Genomic DNA, 21,810 nt, shown 5'->3' on the forward strand with positions numbered 1-21,810 from the left:
AATCATTCAGGAGATTCAAATCAAAACCACAGTAGATATTACTACACCTCTCAGAATGGCAATCATCAAAAAGACAAAAAAAAAATGTTGGCATGCATGTGGAGAAAAGGCAAATTTTAGGCACTGTTGATGGGAGTGTTAAGTTGGTGCAGAAACTATGGAAAATGGAATGGAGGAGGTTCCTAAAAAATTAAAAATAAAACTACTGTATTGTTCAGCAGTACCATTTGTGAATATGCATCTGAAAAAGATGAAAACACTAATTGGAAAAAATATATTCACTCTGTTCATCACAGCATTACTTACAACAGTCAAGATACAGAACAACCTTTGTGTAGAATGGAATATTGGTTGGCTGTTAAAGAATGAAATCTTGCCATTTTGCAGCTACATGGATAGATGTAGAGGGCACTATGCTACGTGAAATAAATCAGACAGAGAAATACAAATATTACATGCTTTCACTTAAATATGGAATCTAAAAAGCAAATCAAATGAACAAATGAAGCAATATAAAGATTCATGGATACTGAGAACAAACTGATGGTTATCAGAAGGGATAAGGGCTGGAGGCTGGAGGAAATTGGTGAAAGTGATTAGGAGGTACAATCTTAATTTATAAAATAAATAAGTTACAGGGATATAATGTACAGCATAGGGATTATAGCCAATAATACTGTAAAAACTGGTGATAAATGGTAACTAGACTTGTGATAATTTCACAATGTACATAAATATGAAATTACTATGTTCTATAGAGTGAATATAAATATATATATAGTTATATAATCATATAACTAATATAATAATTGAAACTAACATAATATTGTATATCAACTATAGTTTGATTAAAAAAAAGACAGGTAGAGATGGAACTGGGACTGAGCACCTGCAAAGCATACAAACAAAAACCAAAGCACAAGCAATAAAAGCAAAATTCAACAAATGGGGCTTCATTGTACAAAAACGCTGCACACAAAAGAAACTATCAGCAAAAGAAAAGGCAGCCTACAGAATGGGAGAAGATAAATAACTCTAACAGCTCTATCAAAAATATAGTCCAATTTTAAAAATGGGCAAGGGAACTGAATAAACATTTTCCAGAGAAGATATACAAATGGCCAACAAGTCCATTAAAAATACACCCATTCTCAGGGAAATGCAAATCAAAACCACATTGAGATGCCACTTCACATCTGTCAAGACAGCTGTCATCAAAAAAACAAGATATAACAAATGTTGGTGAAGATGTGGAGAAAAAGAAACTCTTGTGCACTGGGAATGTAAATTGGTGCAGCTACAATGGGAAATGGAATGGAGGTTCCTCAGAAAATTAATAAAGTTAGAAGTATCATAAGATTCAGCAGTTCCACTTCTAGGTATATATATCCAAAGGAAGTCAGGCTCTTGTAGAGATAGCTGCACTCCCATGTTCATTGCAGCATATTTACAATAGCCAAGATATTGAAACAATTTAAGTGTCTATCTGTAGGTCAATGGATAAAGATGATACGGTATATATATACATACTGTGGAATTTTATTCAAACTTAAGAAAGAAGGAAATCCTGACATTTACCAAACACAAATGTACCTTTGAGAGCATCATGTAAAAAATAAGTCAGAGAAAGACAAATACTGTTGATATTACTTCTATGTGGAGTCTAAAAAAGCTGAACTCACAGTAGAATGGTGTTTTACCAACTCTGCGGGGCATAGGAAATGGGAAGATACTAGTCAAAGGGTACACACTTCCAGTTATAAGATAAATAAATTCTGGGGATCTAATATACAGCTCGGCAGTTACAGTTAATCATACTGTATTATGTATATACTTAAAAGATACTAAGAGGGTACATCTTAAAAAGAAATTATGTGAAACGATGGCTGTGTTAACACTGTTGTGTAATCATTTTACAACATATAAGTTCTCTAATCATCATTGTACATCTTAATATCATATGCCAATTATATTTCAATAAAGCTGAAAAAAAGTGGTTTTGTATTTGCATCTTCCAGTTGCAAAGAGAAAGTTAGCTTACTTTCTCAGCTTAGGGTCCTGGAGTACTCAGTAGTGTAAGTTTGAACTGCAGACTCAGCAGAGACCTACCTGGCTTTGCACATTCTTAGAGGCGACTATTACTAGTCCTACTATTGGTATCCTTATTACTAATCTGGAAGTTTCTTTTGCTGGGACATAGATGTTTATCAGCCCATCTTTCATTAGTACTTTAGCTCTCTAAGTTTAACCTAAGGAATATTAGACTGTTTCCCACTTTGGAAGGATCCAGGCATTAGTTGAGAGTCCTGTGCAGCTAATATTATTTACCAACAAGACAACTTCTGCATATCCATTTCTGAAAGTTAATTGTCTGATTTTATCTTATTTTTATTTCCCCTTTTTCTTTTGGCCTCTGAGAATCCCCTTTTCTCTCTGAAGAATTCAGTAATTAATATATTTACCTTACCTAATGTTAAGAGACATTAGCAAGATCCTATAAATAAGGCAAAATGTTGGTTGCTTATCTTGACAATTTAGGGCATTATCTAACAGGCTAACCCAAGGATTTTTTAGATGTCTGAAGATGTATTTTGTCATATCCCTGATTTTGTGAATTTCCATATTAACCCATAATTCCTGCTGGCATAGATGTAAATGATTTCTGTACACAGAAATTTTGTACACACACATGCACACACACACAAGTAGAGGTTGTTTTAGGGTTTATCCTGTAGTATATTAACCAGATTTTTATCTAACATAACAGTATTATTCTCATATTTTTTCTTTAAATCCACTCAGTTCCCAAATGTTCTTTACTGTCATTAATGATGTAAATACACTTTTGACTTGTATTCACTCTAAATTAGCATGAGAATCGCATTTTTAACTTTTGGAAAGTATACTTTCACACCAGGATCAAGCTGGATTGCATTTTGATAGCTTTTTAAAGTATCTTGCCAATCATAAGCAGAAGTAACTACTAAAGCTAAAGTAATCTTATTTTATTCTTCATTGAATCTGAATGACAATGGGGACCAGCTCAGTCACTGGCACATGGACTACACTCAGTCAGTATTTGCTATAAAGAAATGAATGAATGTATAACTATTTACTTTAGACTATGATAGCTTTAATTTTGTCATGTCTTATTTAGAAGCATGGCTTTTCATGAATAATTTGCTACTTCATGAGAATCTTAATACACCTAGTTATTTTTAAAAATCATTTCATATAATTAATTGCAGCAGTAACTTTTACTCTAAACTATGTAATGTATTTACTTTTATATCTATACTTTTTCATATAAATGAGAGCTTTTGAAAGTTTTTTTTTATGATTTACTTCCAATGGAGTCTGGGTTGTTAACCTTTACTCTTAATGCACTGAAGTTTTAAGATCTTTGTATAGCAGGCTCTGTTCTATAGCACAGAACAGCTCTCTGATCCTGGAGAGCTCCTGCTCTGATCCAGAAGAGCTAGGGGAGTGGCAGGGCCCTTTATTCATGCCAGGTGAAATATAATGTTAGATACTTTAGAAAGTAGGGAACACTTAGTGCATCGTCTACCCAGATTTAGGGCTGATACCATCTGTCCTTGTATATCTGAGTCTCTTTTCCCCACTGTTCAGCTCGCGTCCAGTGCTGGTCTGTTAACAGAAATTGATGGTGCACAGTCTAGCAATTGTGTTTCCTTAATTCACTGTGGTAATTGATAAACATTGTTTTCAGAATCTGGAAAGTGGTTGCAAATTTTCCATAAATGTTCCGGGGGGCTGTCCAAATTTTTATGCCTTCATGAGAGATTGGGATATGATGGCTTTGGGAATGCAATAGTTAACAGCACAAGTGGATTCTAATTCTTATGTGTATTTGATCTAACTTTGAACAAGTTATTTAGGTCCCTGTTATTTAAATTGAGATTATACCTCCTCATAGGGTGATTTTTAAGGATTAATTCATATAGTATGTAAACACTGAGCACTGTACACAATGCAAAATAAAAGCTTAAACATTATAGTATATTTATATTGATATTGTTTTCTGCTACTCCAGTGTCACACTTTCATGTAGGTTTTACTTCACTGGCAGCAGAGACAATAAAAAGTTAAAAAAAAAAAAAAGATTTAAATCTAATGCTAGACTCTGGCTCTCACAATGTGAACTTAACATTTCTGAGTGTCACTTGCTTCAATTTTAAAAATGGAAATGTCATGATCAGTGTTGTTGGGATACTAGATGGAGTATCTCAACTCTTTTGTCTAAATTTTTAGGCAGAAGAAACCAGCACAATTCTGATTATTCCATTAGTTTTTAGTTGATTTTACTTAGTTTCATTCATTAGTAGTTATATGAATAGATAAAATGGAAATAGAAGGAATGGCTCAGTCTTCTAATGGCTCAGTCTTCTAATGCATATCCATAGGCAGTCCTTCCACATACCAATATTTGTCACTTGTTCAGTGATGATTATATACCTTTGACCTGAAGTTGTTTTCTTAACATTTATTTCATAGAATTCATTTGTGAACTTGTGAGCACTCAACCTCTTTTCTTCTATTCTTTTGTTAAATACGATTTGATTTATCTAATATTAGTGATGCATGTACATCTTTAACCAAATGTCAGTGACTCAACAATAGAAACCATTTTGATTAAATGAGAAAGCATATGGTTTCTAGAGCCCCCCACATCCTTTTGACCACATAAAATGTCACATTTTTATTATTTACTTTTGACTTCCACTCAAATGTCACACAGTTGCCAATAATAAGGAAATGAAATTTTTTTCTATTTGTTGCCTTTGAGAAGTATTTCCATGCATTCACTCATTTATCTTTCAAAACAAGCCTGTGTAGCTATTTTTATCCTCCTTTTACAGGTGAGAAAACTAAGCTACAGAGAAATATAGTAACTTACCTGTGGTCCCATAGGTAGTACATTGCAGAGGCAGGCTTGAACAGGCAGTCTGATTTCAGAGTCTCAGCTCTTAATAACTACATTATCCCACTTATCAGAGATAGGGATAGTAGTAGTAATAGTTGTAAGAATAGTACTAGTAGTAGTAGTAGTAGTAGTAGTATTAATACCAGCAGCAGAGAGATAGATAGGCAAGGTGCATCAAGTTTTGGAAGCCTCCTGATAAGTATTGAGATAGAATTCTTGGAGAACATATGGATGATTACAGAATTGGTGTATTCCAAATATTCATGAAAATGCTGTACAACAATACTATTTTGATAATGATAATTCTGTTACAAATTTCATTTCCAGTGTTTAGTGGCTAATGGTAAATTTTTTTTAAGCAAAATGGAATTGAAGGGGATGCCATGTTATGTTTTTACTTCTCATCTGTAACTTAGGTTTATTGTTTTATCTTATTCATTGTAGGAGGAAAGTATAGTTAATTCCATTGTTTCCAGTCTAGGGTTTTGCACATGTTTAAGAGACTATGTATGTACTCAGGAATGTTAAAAAGTGATTGATCTTAAAATTAAGATAATTCTATTTATAATAGCATGCAAAATAACAAAATCTTTGGAATAATTATCTGAAGTAGTATATCTTTGCAGAAAACTACAAAACATTGTTGAAAATAATTAGAAAAAAATATTCCATGTTTATGGAGTCTAAGATTTAATATTATTAAGATGAAAATATTTCTCAAATTGATCTAGAGATTCAACATAATCCCTATCAAAATCCCAGCCACTTTTTTTCTTTTTCCAGAAATCAACAAGTTCATGCTAAAAATCACATGGAAATGAAAGGGACCCAGATAACCAAAACAATCTTTAAAAAAGAGAAAAAATTGAGAAAAAAGATTCACATGTCCTAATTTCAAAACTCCCTGCAATCTATGGCAATCAAGACATTGTGGTTCTAGTCTAAGGAGAGTCATATATATTAATGCAGTAGAACTAAGACTCTATCAGTAAATCCTCACATTTATAGTAAGTTGTTGATTTCAACAAGGTTGCCAAGGCAATTTAATGGAATAAATTCCTTTTCTCAACAAATGATGCTGAACAACTGGACATCCACATGCAAATGGCCCATCTACCAAAATTAACTCAAAATGGATCATAGACCTAAAGAGATAAAACTATAGACTCTGAGAAGGAAACAGATGAGTAAATATTTGTGATCTGGAGTTAGGCATCTGTTTCTTAGATATGCCACCAAAACCCAAGTGTCAAAAGAAAAAAAAAGTAGACAGACTTTTGTGCTATTAATGATACCATCAAGAGAAAAGACATTCCACAGAATGGGAGAAGATACCTGCAAATTATATATCTGATATGGGGCCTATATCTAGACTACGTAAAAAAAAAAACTTTTACAACTCAACAATAAAGAAGTAAACCTACTAAAAATAGCTAAAGAATTTGAATGGATATTTCTGTAAAGAAGATATCCAAATAGCCAATAAACTCATGAAAGGATACTCAAAATTACAAGTAATTAGGGAAGTACAAATCAAAACCACAGTGAAAATCCACACCCAGTAGGATGGCTGAAAAGGAAGGAAGGAAGGAAGGAAGGAAGGAAGGAAGGAAGGAAGGAAGGAAGGAAGGAAGGAAGGAGGGAGGGAGGGAGGGAGGGAGGGAGGGAGGGAGGGAGGGTAGGTAGGAAGGTAGGTAGGGTGAGCAAGTGTTCATGCAGAATGAAAATACGGAAAAATTGCAATCATTAGGGATATCAAATGGTACAGTCACTTTAGAAAACTGTCAGTTCCTCAAGAAGTTAAATTCAGAGTTATGTTATTAGGTAATGCTACTCCAAAAATGTGTATCCAAGAGAATTAGAAATCTATATCTACCCAAAAACTTGTACGTGGAAGTATTATTCCTATTAGCTAATACATGGAAACAACTCAAATCTCCATCACTTGTTGAGTGGATAAACAAAAGTGATATATCCATACAATGGACTATTATTTAGCATTTAGAAGGAATGGAGCATTGATATATGTTACAAAAATATATGAACTTTGAAGAAATAATTATTCCAAATGAAAGAAGTCAGACACAAATACCACATACAGTGTAATATCATTCCATTATATGAAGTGTCCATATAGGCAAATCCATAGAGACAGAATGTAGTGGCTTCCAGTGAATGAGGAACTGAGGGAATGGAGAATAGAGAGATGTTGCTAATGGAATTTCTTCTTGGGGTTCCAGAATTACATAGTAGTATTGTGTTGACTATGCAATTCTATTAACTATATAATATGTATATCTTTCTATAGATAGAGCATGTGTGAGCAAGAGAAAGATTTAGATTTATTTATATATTCATATATAAAATCAAAAAAGGTATTATTTAAACATGATCAAGTTGCAAAAGTCCTTGCTGGTTGATCCCCCAAGCATGCAATCTCTAAGAATCCCAAAGGAAACTTAACCTCTGCTTTCCAGATAAATTAAGACAAGACATGGTGAATGATCAATTACTTTTGATTTTAGACTTTTCTTTTTGTCCTTCATAAGTATTTAAAAGCTATAAATTTGCTTCTAAGAACTTCTTTAGCTACACCACAAATGTCAATACGTTGTATTTTTATGTACTGGGGTTCAGGTAATCAACAATCAGTGGAGTGAATGTCCAGAGTGCACAGTGTCCAGTGCAGTGGGGGCTGCAAAGAGATTGACCCTCCAGGTCACAGGAAAGCCATAAGGGAGGTGGCATCTTGGTGGGAACACTTTGGGCTGCAGGTGAGCCACCCTGATACCTGTAGGAGTGGGCAGGAAGACTTCAGATTGCCAGTTTCTATATAGAGAGGATCATGGGAGGGTATGCCAGGCCAGGCTAAGTTTACAAGGTCTCCAAGAGACCTAAAGTTCTGGATGGGCAGCAGAGGGCTGAACTCTGACAGATGTCTTCATGCCCATACCATTCACCCATTGTGCAACATCCAAAAAACAGAGGAAAACCTCTTTTACTTATAATGCCCCTTCAGCATCCTCCACTGAGAAACCTAATATGTTGCTCATATAGAGGAGAGATGCTTTAAAGAATGCTGTGTATTATGGAAGATCATATTTTGACAGGTGAACTGGTAGCTGAGAGGTAATAAATTGATAACTGGATTATGCCTCTATTTCTTATACTCTCATTGTCATATGTATCATATCCATATACAAGACATATTATATATATTTTTAACTTTAAGCTGTCATATGTGCTTTAAAGAAATTAAGGAGAAAATAATCCTTTATATTTACTCAGTTACTATTTTTGATAACCTTCATTTCTTCCTGAATATTCAAATTTCCCACTAGTATCACTTAGACTAAGCATGAAAAAATTAATTTCAGTATTTCTTAATACTATGGTTTGACTGGTTACATTTTCTTAATTTTACTTTTATCTGAAAATATTTTAGGTTCTTTCTTGAAGGATTTTTACTAGTTGTAGAACGCTGGGTGACATTTCTTTTCCTTTCAGCACTGTAAAGGTATCAATCCAGTCTCTTCTACCTATCATAATTTCTTATGAGAATTCCACAGTTATTTGAATTATGTTTCCTAAATAGAAGGTATAATTTTTCTCTAGATACTATTAAGTTTGTCTCTTTATCTTAGATTTTCAGGAATTTGGCTCTGATATGCCTAGGCATTTTTTTTTTCATACTTATTGTGTGGAGTTCATTGAGATTTTGCATTGTGTACATTTATGTCTTTTTTTAAGATTTTATTTATTTATGAGAGACATGGGGGAAGAGAGAGACAGAAAGAAAGGCAGAGACACGGGCAGAGGAGGAGTAGGCTCCATGCAGGGAGCCTGGTGTGGGACTTGATCCCGGGTCCCCAGGATTACACCCTGGGCTGAAGGCAGTCGCCAAACCGCTGAGCCACGCAGGGATCCCCAACATTTATGTCTTTCACTGAATTCTGGAAGTTTTTAAATATTTCATTTCTTCAATATTTTCTGCCTATTCTGTCCCATTTCTTCTGGATTCCTATTATGCTTATGATAGACCTTTTTTATATTGTCACATGTTTCCAAGATTCTGTTCATTCCTTGGATTGCATAAATTCTGTTAAACTATATATTCAAGTATTCATCTTCATTCTGCTCTTAAGCTCATTTGCCTTGAATTTTTTATTTCACAAACTCTTGACTCTCTGGTTCTTTTCAGTGGTTTTTCTCTACTGGTAATTTTATCTTTTCAGTCACTATTAGCATTAAGCACAGTTCTAGTATCTATCTTAAAATCTCTTTTTGTAAACCATACCACAGAATCATGGTTGCTGCTGCTTCTGCCATAATTGAGGCAGCAAGGAAATAGAAATTTCCAAAGCTGTCAGTCCCCAGAATTATAGCATTTCATCATCATATCATCATCAGGCATTTCCTGAATCAGGAAGACTCTTCCACTATAGTTGTTCCAGAATCCTGCTGCATCTCCTACAAACTGTATCACTGCCTTTGACTCCAAATAATTTTATGTCTTATATAAGATTGACTGATTAGGAAAATTTAAATTATATCCAGAACCCTCTCTGAAAGAGACTTTTTGAAATAGTTTTAGCTGCTTTAGCATAAGAAGCTTGCTTGAAGAATACTCAAATGGTTACTCCAATATGTCTGCTATAGACTACTCTTTTATTATTCAACATTGTGTATTCCCTTTTTCCCTTATTCAAACCTCCCCAAAATATCAATAGCAAAAACAATGTACTTTGAAGACATAATGTACCAAAGCTCTATAAAAACAAAATTCTATAGATCTCTTCTCAAAAGGAAGGAGTCAAAGTCTCAATCATTTCATGTAATATGATATGACTTTATGTGATGATGTGATAACCATGCCTTTGCTAGTTCCATCACAATTCTAGTTTGATATGTTGCAGTTCATGAACTAAATTGTAAAGTAAGCCACTGCCAAAATATCCTACCCATACACACATGCTCACACACACACACACACACACACACACACACATGAAGAAAAAAATAACCTTTAGTGGCCTTCAGATATAAGTGGTTATAAGTTCACAATTTGTATTGACTGTCTTCCTCCGTTGCCAATTACATTCTCCCTTTGTCCTTAGCCAGAACCTCAATTAGTTGGATTTACCCAGGGTTTCATCACCCCTGAAGGATTTGGCCTTTTGATAGTCTTGTTTCCTGAGTTGTCTGTAGTATGCTATTTATTTATACTAGTTGCTCAGTAATACCAGGCAACCCCAGGCTTCCGTATAAAATCTTCTCTGCTGCCATTGTGTTTTAAATTCTGTTTTCCTCAACTAGAGACCAGTTGCTCCAGCCTACACAGGAGCCCCCTTTTTTTTTTGCCATTGGCAGAGTTGTAAAAGAACTCCATATAGCCAGGTGGAAATCTCAACCTCTGGTTCATGAAACAATTGTTGGGTCCTTTTGTAGGAACCATTTTTACTTTTTTATTTAGACCTCTAAAACATAATCCAGTGTCACAGGGTATGAAGAATACTTTACCAATGAATCATTAGATATAATATTGAGTTCCCAGGCTCTTTTATACCTTGGTTCCTGAATTCATATATTCTGGCTATCAGGGAAAGCACATCATATATTGGTCATTGGTATAGAACATAAATTTCCTATAATTCAACCTTATAAAGAGTAGTATTCTAGTTGGAGCTAACTGCTCAAGTCAACCTTATAAAGAGTAGTATTCTAGTTGAAGCTAACTGCTCAAGCAGTGAGCAGTTTCTGGTTTTATTTCCTGCTTGATCACAATTTTATATACAGTACATCTACTTGATGATGGAGTATTGCTGTGTATACCTGACACTGTTCAAATGAGCAGCTTTGGGCATATAATCATTTGATGTCACATGATGAGGCAGTCATTTAATCTCCAGTAGTGCCAAATTTTATATATATATATAAACATGTATAACTATATTATATATATAAAATATGCATAACTGTATTATATCTCTTTATAACTATATATTTATATGTTTAATATATGTCATACATATATATTTATAGCATAGTTATAACTGTTATATATAAATATATAGTAAATATATTTTATAAATATATAATATATATAATAAATATATGTAAATATATTTATGTAGTTGTATATACAAATAGATGCAATGAATATACTTATATATTAATATATACTATATTTACTATGATATAACTATTTACTTGTCAAGAAAGTTATATATACAAATAGATTTTTAATGAATATATTTATATATATGTAAATATATATATATTATGTTATATTTACTTGTCAAAAAAGATTTGACTTTCTCCCCAAAGCAAGGGTTCCCCTCTGTGATTTTCTCATTAGGGTCAACTGCAGGTTTCATGTAGTTACTGATCAGCTCCAAGAACATTGGATATTATCAGTCATAAGGTCCAAGTGGCAGAGCTTCTCTTCAGCTTAGACAAGCTAGAGCTCTTTATACTACTGTGGGCTCTTCTCAGAGTTTATAGACATGATTTACTCAATATGTGCATCCAAGTGGTAAACCCAAATGAATATATGTTGCCTCACATATCCACAAATGCTCATCACTTATTATATATTTTAATTACTGATAGAAAATATACATTACAGCAACTTGTGTTTCACTTTGGAAGTGGTATTCCAACATATATCAGACCCAGAAATGTCCCAAGTGTATCAGGTACTTGAATCCTGGGGTTTACTTTCTCTTAATATATGTATTTTACCAGTGCCTTTAAAACAATTGCCATATCAATATGATATATATATACAGTATACTACCATAGTGTCCTGTGGAACATTTTGATTGATCAGAATCCTATGAACTAAATAATGACACAGAGCCAGCAAATTGACATGGCCTTAAATAGGACAGAAAAGTATACTGATACTCCTAAGTGAATGCACACTGCTTCATTTTATCCTTATTGAGATAGTAAAAAAAAAAAAAAAAAAATCCCAGATTAAGACCTAACAAATATCAGAAGCAGTGTTGATTATGCCAGGAAAGGAACTACAACTAGAATATCACTATGAATTAGAAACACCCTTGATGAAGTTTGTGCTTATTCACTGCCATCCTCCAAGATCTTTCTATCTTCTACACAGGTCAAATAGGCATATGTATTGGGCATGTGGTAGGAATTTCCGTCTCTGCATATTTCAAGACTGGAACATCAGCACTGGACTCTGTGAATCCTCCGGGGGAGTATGTAAATGTAGATCAAAGCACATTTGGTTTGGCTGAGTTTACAGGTATTTGAGGAGGCTGAGTTTATAGGAATGACTCCCTAAACCACTAGGCCATCAAGGTAGCATGCTACTGCTTCTATCAGGATTAAGAACTTGCAAAAGCAGGGAGCCTCTAAACCAGCTGCAAGATAAGCCAGAACCATGTTATCTCTGCCACAGTCTGCATCAACAGAATGCATACCATGTGTACTGCTTCTCTTCTTCAATAATGCACTTCTAAATCAAGGTCTCAAATGAGTACTTCTGATTGGCAGAACTCAAATAATATACAAAATTCAAACTGCACAGGAATCTGGGGAAAATTATTTTTAGCTTCCAGTCCCTGCAATCATAGGAATATGAGCTAGAACAAAAAAAGATGGCACGTGTGTTGAGTGAGACCTTCCATGTTTCTACCACAGTAGCCTCTCCTATAACATTGTAAGCCCTAGCTTCCATGCTACCCTCTTTCAAAAGTTCCACTGTTTTTACAAAAGGGCAAGTGTCAATTAAAATGTAAGGAAGAACAGAAGCCATTTTTATAAAAATGTTCATATAATTTTAAGTTGCCTTAACAGTTATATACTTAGTCTTTGTTCTATTATGAACTTCAGTCATACTGGGGAGACCATAACAATTCCTATCTAGATTATGGAAACGGTCTTCATGATGAACTTTTCTTTTGAGCAGTGTTCTCTAATAGGATTATATTAACCCTAGGAAAACAGATTTTATTTCTAGTATTTAACTTTCCAGGGTTCAACAAATTAAACTCCTGTAACCGTCAGTGCTTTCTATTACCAATGCACATTGTATTAACATGTAACACTTATTGAATACTTACTAGGTGCCTGGTACTATGCTAGCCATTTTTACTATCTAACATGTATAACAACTGAAGTGGGTGCCATCACAATCACTATTTTGCAGAATGTGGCAGCTCAGACATACAAAGTTAAATAGCTTGCTAGTATAAGTTAATAAGCAGTGGAGCTAAGATTTGACTCAGGCAGTGTTAGATTCCAGACTCCACAAACTAACCCCGCGACTACCCTCATAATTTTATTCTCACTCTCTAAAGTACCTTTTATTTTACTGTGCATTTTTTTCTTGACTTTATCTCCCAAAGACTTAAATATTAAGAAACGAGGTACGTAAACAACTAGAGCATCAGAGAACTACTCAACAGAGTTTTTTTTTTTTTTTTTTTTTTTTTTTTAGAGCTTAAATAAGGGTATTCTTTTTTCAGGTTCAAAGAAAAATGTAAAAAATCTGCAAAAAAGTGGCACTGGAGAATTACAGAGGGTATGAGTCTTAGCCAGTTATGTTATTAAAAAGCAACAATGAAAATAACTGTGATTTCTTATGGTAATAGATTGATGAGGTTATTTAGGATTAAGTTGACAAATTGACTTAGAAAACTATTATTAAGAACTAGTTATGCACATCCAGATTTATAAGAGAAATTTCTTTTGAACTTTATAATCTGTTCACTGTTTTGTTGTCATTGATTAACTTTTACATTATATTAGTGAAGTATCAATTTGAGAAATATCTACACTAAATGTTTATCTTAAAGGACACAGGTGGCATTTCCTTTTTTCATGTGGCATTATTTAGCAATGTCATTTAAATTTTATATACAAAAGCAGTGTCTCCTCAATTTTATTTTAATCTCATATAGAACAATGGCAAGATAGGTGCTGTTTCTTTGTTTCAAGATACTTTTGAAGCCTATCTCTAAGATATTTTAAGGGATATATTTAATGAAGTTCCAGCTATGAGTTATACACACCTTAATGTGATTAATAATCAAATGGCCTTGGGCAGCCCCGGTGGTGCAGCAGTTTAGCGCCACTTGCAGCCCGGGGCGTGATCCTGGAGACCCTGGATCAAGTCCCACGTCAGGCTCTCTGTATGATGCCTGCTTCTCCCTGTGCCTGTGTCTCTGCCCCTCTCTCTCTCTGTCTCAATAAATAAATAAAATATTTAAAAAAAATAATAATCAAATGGCCTTTCTCCTAATAATTATATGGGATATAGTTTATTGTCTCCATTGTCCTTTTACATTTATTTAGTGGTGAGTACTTTTTGCTGCCTCTCTAGGTGAAAATTTAGAGTTCTGCATTGTTTTCTCCTCTATCTAAAGTGCCTCTCCTTTGACTTACTGGAGAACAAAGAAGTCCTTCCCACCTGTCTCCAGTCTGGAGGTGGAATTCATAGTGTGCCAATATCTATCCCAAAAGATATCCTCAAACTCCATTCTTTCACCTTTTATATATATCTATACCTATACTTATATCTAGTGGGTAAGGGCTTAAGGGTCTTATCTTCTTAATTCATTCTCTATATGGTCTATCTTCTAAATATAATTATTTATTTTGATACTTCAACTAAAACTTCCATTTCAGCACTTAGTGATATATTTCAAAATATTAACTGCTATAGAAAATTTTATAACTTATATAAGTTATAATTTATCTATTTCATAATTTGCTTAAGAATGATCCAGAATTATGCTGACACCTTTTGTACTCCTGACACTATAGATTTAGTAATAAAGTCTTAGAAATTGACCACTAAATATATTTTGACTTGACTTGATAGTAGAAATCTATTCATTTGTATCTTTAGTTTCAGGTGCAGCATTTTGTGTCTCAGAGTCTGGTAACCCTGGGAAGTTGCAGCTTGTTGAGAAAATCTATAATATCTCTGCTTTTATCAGAAGTAAACAGCTTCACTGATGTTCTGGCTACCATCAATCAGGTACATGTAGCCTGAAACTGTAACTCTTATTTATGGTTAATGCAGCTATAGACTTTTCTTTCTTTTTCTCCTCTCTGTGCTTCTTGCCAGGTTGATATTTTAGTTATTACCTTTTTTTCCCTAGAGTATGTGAATACTATTACTGTCTACTAAAATTATAAAGATATTTTCAGAAAAATACCATCTTATCATCCTTACATGGATACGTATGCCAGAGGTGCCACTGATGACAAGGAATGGTTAGATGAATGGCCTGAAATCTAATTGGGCAGCATGTTCCTAAAGCAAAACAGTGAGAAAAAAGTGAATGGGAGAAGATGCTAAGTAGAAAAAAAGCCTCTCACCAGTGGTTTTTATTTTTAATTGCTCATGAGAATCATCTAGTTAACTTCTAAATATCCCATTGTGAAGCCATATGCTAGTTCAGTTAAATGGAGATCTCTGGGTTTAAGATGCAAAATACTGGGATTCTTAAAGCTCTTCAGGTATTCCTTGTGCAGCTAAGGTTGAAAACTCATGCTCTAGGCCTCTCATATCAATGCTGATATCGTGTTTAAGGAATAGACGTCATTCTCATATTTTAATGTTGACCCTGGTATATTATGTGTTCACTTTGTCAACTGTTGTAATGGCATTACCATCTCTGTGATAGAATTAAGCACAGTTAAAAGAAATCAGAGACAGAAAAAATGTTTTGGTAAAGAAGAAAAACTTAATTAGAAAAGATATTATGTAACTAATTTTAAATAGTGTTTAACCAATCACCTACCTCTAAGTTCCCTACATTTAACAATATATTCCAAAAATATTGTATAATCTAATTGAATTCAGTAAATGACATGATAAATCATCTAGGCAGCAATTTTTCTTTTTTTTAATTTTTATTTATTTATGATAGTCACACACAGAGAGAGAGAGAGAGAGGCAGAGACATAAGCAGAGGGAGAAGCAGCCTCCATGCACCGGGAGCCCGATGTGGGATTCGATCCTGGGTCTCCAGGATCATGCCCTGGGCCAAAGGCAGGCACTAAACCGCTGTGCCACCCAGGGATCCCTTTTTTTTTTTTTTTGGCAGTAATTTTTCAAGGGACTACAAATGGTGAACTCTCTTTAGTACCCCGTGAGATATTTTTAAGTAATTGTTACTGAATTTAAGGAGCTAAAAATCCATTTGAGAAATAGTGAGGTGCTAAAATACTTGACGGTGTTTGTAGGCTCTGCCATCAAGGAAGTGATCAAGGTAGTTTGCAATTCCCTAAGAGGACTTGATGGAAAAGAAACAACTTGAAGCATCTATATGAAAAGCAGAAGAAAAAAAAAAAAAAAAGAAAAAGAAAAGCAGAAGATAACCGACTATAGAGGCATTGGGTGGAATTTCTAAAATGTGTGGCCAGGGATGCGTGCGTGTGGGTGGCTCAGTCGGTTAAGCATCCAACTCTTGGTTTTAGTTCAGATCATGATCTCATGGGTTGTGAGACTGAGTCCTGAATGGAGCTCTGTGCTCAGTGGGGAGTTGGTTTGAAGGCTCTTTCCCTCTGCCCTTCCCCCAACTTATGCGTGCTTGACTGCTCTTTCTCTCTAAAAGAAATAAATCTTTTTAAAAAATAAATAAAAGGTGTGCCCAGCATTCTAAAAAAGCAAGGTAAGGTCATAGAATTTAAAAACAGGAAGGAGTGTGGGAAATGACTTTGATGAAGTCAGATTATTTGTGTGGAAAGCAACTAAGTACAGACAAGAAATTTTATTTACATTCTCATTTAATCTTTACAAGTCTCCATGAAGTAGTTGTACTTTTTACCTAGTATATAGATAAATCAAACTTTAGAGTGTTTAAGCAACTTGACTAAGATTTCAGAAAGAACATATTTTAAATCTGTAATTCAAACATAGGTATTTTGACTGTAAAATTGCTTGAGAATAAGAAGAACACAACAATAACTATTTTTTGGCAGGTAATAGTGTGTTAACATGCTTTAACAACTAAAAGGCAACCTACGGTATTACATATTTGCAAATGACATAGCAGATAAAGGGTTAGTATCCAAAATACATAAAGAACTTATAAAACTCAACACCCAAAAAACAAGTACTCCAGTTAAGAAATGGACAGAAGACATGAATAGACATTTTTCCAAAGAAGCTGTACATCAGGTAGCCACCAGTCACATGAAAAGTTGCTCAGCATCACTCATCATCAGGGAAATACAAATCAAAACTACAATGAGATATCACCTAACACCTGTCAGAATATCTAAATTCACAACACAAAAAACAGGTGTTGGTGAGGACACAGAGAAAGGGAAACCCCTCTGTCTGCATTGTTGAAGGGAATGCAAACTGGTGCAGCCACTCTGGAGAACAGTATGGAGGTTCCTCCAAAAGTCAAAAATAGAACAACTGTATGACCCAGCAATTGCACTACTAGGTATTTGCCCAAAGAATATAAGAATGCTAATTCAAAGGAATACATGCACCCTGGTGTTTATAACAGCATTATCAACAGTAGTCATGCCTTTTTCCATGTCACCTTTCCACATAAACAGGACACTCTACTTTTGTTAAAGTTAAAAATAAAATATATTGATAAACTAGCTTTCAGTAGTATAAAATTTTAGTAATTCCTGATCAGTAGGCTGATTCTATAAAAATCACATACCATCTAGTTATCTAGAGAAATCTGTAAACTTATTAACAAAATTCTTATAAACAGAAAACTTACTAGAACCATGTCTGTTGCTTTTGATAGAGATATTCACCCCATGGATGCTTTGTAACTATTTTAGTTTACTGACTGGCTTTTCCTAGATGATAGCTGGTTGAAGAGGAGGAAAACCACTCAAAGGAATTACTCACAAAGCTTTACAACACAAGGTCCCAATGGCATAATGATTGAGAAATTAAAATCAATATTTTGATTTTGTTCTCAGTTTTGAACAGCCAAACAATGCATGCCCTTAGAAAATAAGTCAGCAGTTTATGGAATCTTACAGAAGCTACTTTTTCAAAGTCTTTTTCAAAATAAATAGAAAACCAAGGTGATTATGTCACAAGATGGTAAATATACAGTCATCATGATAAGAAAAATATGTCACTCCAAATAAAAACTCTTAATTTTAATCAGTTGATAAAGACTCCAAATAGGTATACACAAAATATATACTTGTCAAGATTTTATGAAAGTGTTGTCCTTAGCATCATATAACAATTTTTTAAGACCAAAGAGAACTGTATTTAAGTAAGCATAGCTATAGAAAAGGATGGCAAGATAAGGATGCAAATCAACATTCTCAAAAATCTGGTTCACAGATTATAGAAGAAGATATTAAAATTAATACAAATATATTATCTACTCTAATTTTACTTAAGTAAAAAATAAGTGGGACAATGTGCATATGAGTTGCAGAGGACAAGTTGATATAAAACAATGTCAGTGAAATGCAAAGAACTCAAATGGTCGGGTAGTAACAGAAAATATGGCACAGTTGATCTTCCAGACTCTGGAGTCAGACTTTCTGAGTTCAGTAATTTTCAAAACACTGGGGTGCATGTCCTTGCCAATTTGGATGCCTTTTATTTATTTATTTTTGTTGTCTGATTGGTGAGATTAGGACTTCCAGTGCTATGTTGAATGGCAGTGGTGAGAGTGGACATCCCTGTCATGGTCCTAACCTTAGGAGAAAAGTTGTCAGTTTTTCCCCACTGAGGATGATATTACCTGTGAGTCTTTTGTATGTGGCCCCATTATGTTGAGGTACATTCCTTCTATCCCTACTTTCTTAAGGGTTTTTATCAAGAAAGGATGCTGCATTTTGTCATATGCTTTATCTGCATCTATTGAGAGGATCATATGATTCCTATCCTTTCTTTTATTAATGTGGTGAACCAAAAGACAATCCAGTTAAGAAATGGATAAAAGACATGAATAAACACTTTTCTAAAGAAGACATCCAGATGCCTAACAGACACAAGAAAAGTTGTTCAACGTCATCATCATCATCAGGGAAATACAAATCAAAACCACAATGAGATACCATGTCACACCTATGAGAATGGCTAAAATTAACAACTCAGGAAACAACAGATGTTGACATGGATGGGGAAAAAAGGGAACCTGTTTGCACTGTTGGAGGGAATGCAAACTGGCACAGCCACTCTGGAGAACAGTATGGAAGTTCCTCAAAAAGTTAAAAATAGAACTACCCTATGACCCAACAATTGCACAAGTAGGTATTTATGCAAAGGACACAAAAATGCTGACTCAATGGGGCACATGCACCCCAGTGTTTATAGCAGCACAATAAACATAGGCAAATTATGGAAAAAGTCCATATGTCCATGGACTGATGAATGGGTGACAAAGATGTGGTATGTATACACATACACACATGGAATATTCAGTGATCAAAAAGAATGAAATATTGCCATTTGCAACAATGTGGATGGAACTAGAATGTGTTATGCTAAGCGAAATAAGTCAGCCAGAGAAAAGCAAATATCATATGATTTCACTCATATGTGCAATTTAAGAAACAAAACAGATGAAGATAGGGGAAGGGAAGGAAAAAAAAGATAAAAAGAGAGAGGGAGGCAAAACAGACTCTTATAGAGAACAAACTGAGGGTTGCCTGGAGGGGAGGTTGGTGGGAGATGGGATAAATAGGTGTTAAATAGGTATTAAAGGGAACACTTGTTGAGATGAACACTGGGTGTTGTATGTGGGTGATGAATCACTGCATTCTGCTCCTGAAACCAGTGCTGCACTGTATGTTAACTAACTTGAATTAAAAAAACAAAAGTTTCTCACATTTACTTCAGATTCTGTATTTTTAAAAGACTAAGAGTATGGATATACGAAAAGACGATCTTGTGTGGGCTTTGTGTGCAAAATTTTTTGTATATAATTTTCAAAACCTGTATATTTAGGTAACTCTGTTCCTTCAATACTTTGTTCTTCCTTATAACTTGACATTACAAAAAAAAATAACTTGAATAATTTGACATTACAGTTTTCAAAATATATCACTGTTAATACATGAAGACCTAATTTATTCATTTTAATAGCTATATTCATTTTTGATCTAGACTATCCAGCCATCTTTTACAAATGGGTGCTGTTATTTCCAATTTTTAGTTATTACAAAAATGTTAAAATGAGCACAGAACTCCTTTGTCCAGTAGCCTGCTATATCTTAGAAAATACACATCTTTAGCTTTACTCAGTGACAAATTTCATTTCTCCACCTAATCACTAACACCTGATGCTGTTAATTGTTTTTTAGTTTGTGTCAATATATTCAGTGTGAAGCATCCTATTGCTTTTAAAATTTTCATTTCCCTGTTATTGCTGAAGTTGAACATCATTCATGTCAATTTTCCTTTCATGTTTCCTCTTATATTAAACTGACTTTCATGTTATTAGCCCAATTTTCTATTGGATTGTTTATCTCCTTTTCTTATTATCTCCTTTTCTTATTATTTCTTAAAATTTTTCTTATTATATAATCCTAGTATTCATCTTTAATTTATTATAAATTATACAGATTTATTGGGGGAATATCATAAACCTGTTTACCATGTCATCAGCTGAAATACACCTTCATAATGAAATTTTCTTTCTTAGCTGACTCAACTTCATAAACAATTCTCTTAGCATACTGAGGCCTCAGGAACTTGACAGTGAGTTAGGAGGAGGAAAATAAAGCTGCTGGTACTTACTGGGAATATGCCAAAGGGGAAAGAAAAGAAGGCTGATGACTAGATTTGTCTCCTCTAGTAGGCCTCCTGGCATTTGCTGTTAGGGGGATATTTTATTCTATTTAATCTCCTTAGTAGAAAATTTCTAGCTAAAGAATTACTTATACTAAAAAGACTGAATCTAGGAGACATGGCTTCTTGAAGATCATCATATTACCTATAAAATTCTCTGGATTATGAAATGGAAATGTTTACCAACTTAAAACTCCTACTGTGTGAAAAACCTTGTAAAATCTCACTGGAGGACTTTATCTATCATTCAAAGACAGAAAAACATGTCTCAAACAAGGACCCTGTGAACCACACAGGATATTCTATATCCCTTTCTACTTCATCTGTGCCCTCTGATTGTCTATCTGTTCAAAATTATTTGTAATGCTTGTGTTGAATAAATATATCTCTCTGATTCATAGAATTCAGTTTGGCAGTTCAATCATGAGTTTGTTCACAAATGTCAGCAAATGTTTTGCCAGGGCTAACACTGACCCCCGCCCCCCCCCCCCCCCCCCTCCACTGGACCTCTACATCGTCTACTCTCTGTCTTGTTTTGGCATTCTCTCTGTGCCCATCTGATTTTACTTGGCACTTCATAGAAACTGTCTTTTGATTGATTTCAGCTTTACAAAATGCTCTCTTTGCCACCTTCCTGCTTATCCTTATATCAAGGTTAGCAGTCGGTTAATAGGGCCCAGATTGGAGCTAGATTGGAGTTAGGATTCTTTAACATTCATATAAAGTATAAACTAAGCATTTATACCTCTTTATTTTCTTTCTTTTTAAAAATTTTAAAAAGATCTATTTATTTGGAGAGAAATTGAGAGACAGAGTGCAGGGATTTGGGGCAGAGGGAAAAGAATGAGAGAATCTTAAGCAGACTCCCTGCTGAGCATGGAGCCCAGTTCAGGGCTCAGTCTCATGACCCTGAGATCATGACCTAAGCCAAAATCAAGAGTGGGGCACTTGACAAACTGAGCTACCTGGGTGCCCCCCATTTTTAGTTTTATTTAAATTCCAGTTAGTTAATATAGTGTACAGTGTTTCAGTGTTTCATAGTATACAGTGTTTCAGTGTTTCATAGTGTACAGTATACTAGTTT

The 21,810-nt window shown here is 34.3% G+C and overlaps 1 protein-coding gene across 3 annotated transcripts in view; it reads left to right on the top strand.

Annotated features, from left to right (window-relative positions):
- MEI4 (meiotic double-stranded break formation protein 4) overlaps window positions 1-21,810 on the top strand; it is a 204,432-nt gene that overhangs the window by 129,561 nt on the left and 53,061 nt on the right. For 2 of the 3 annotated variants that reach the window (XM_025444659.3, XM_049092265.1), the window contains exon 4: window positions 14,829-14,960. The exons of the other annotated variant lie outside the window; for it this stretch is intronic. In XM_025444659.3, coding sequence (XP_025300444.3) covers window positions 14,829-14,960 — 132 coding nt within the window. The remainder of the gene's footprint in view (window positions 1-14,828; window positions 14,961-21,810) is intronic. 3 annotated transcript variants of the gene reach the window in all.

This window comes from Canis lupus, chromosome 12 (assembly GCF_003254725.2).
Source record: "Canis lupus dingo isolate Sandy chromosome 12, ASM325472v2, whole genome shotgun sequence".
NCBI lineage: Eukaryota > Metazoa > Chordata > Mammalia > Carnivora > Canidae > Canis > Canis lupus.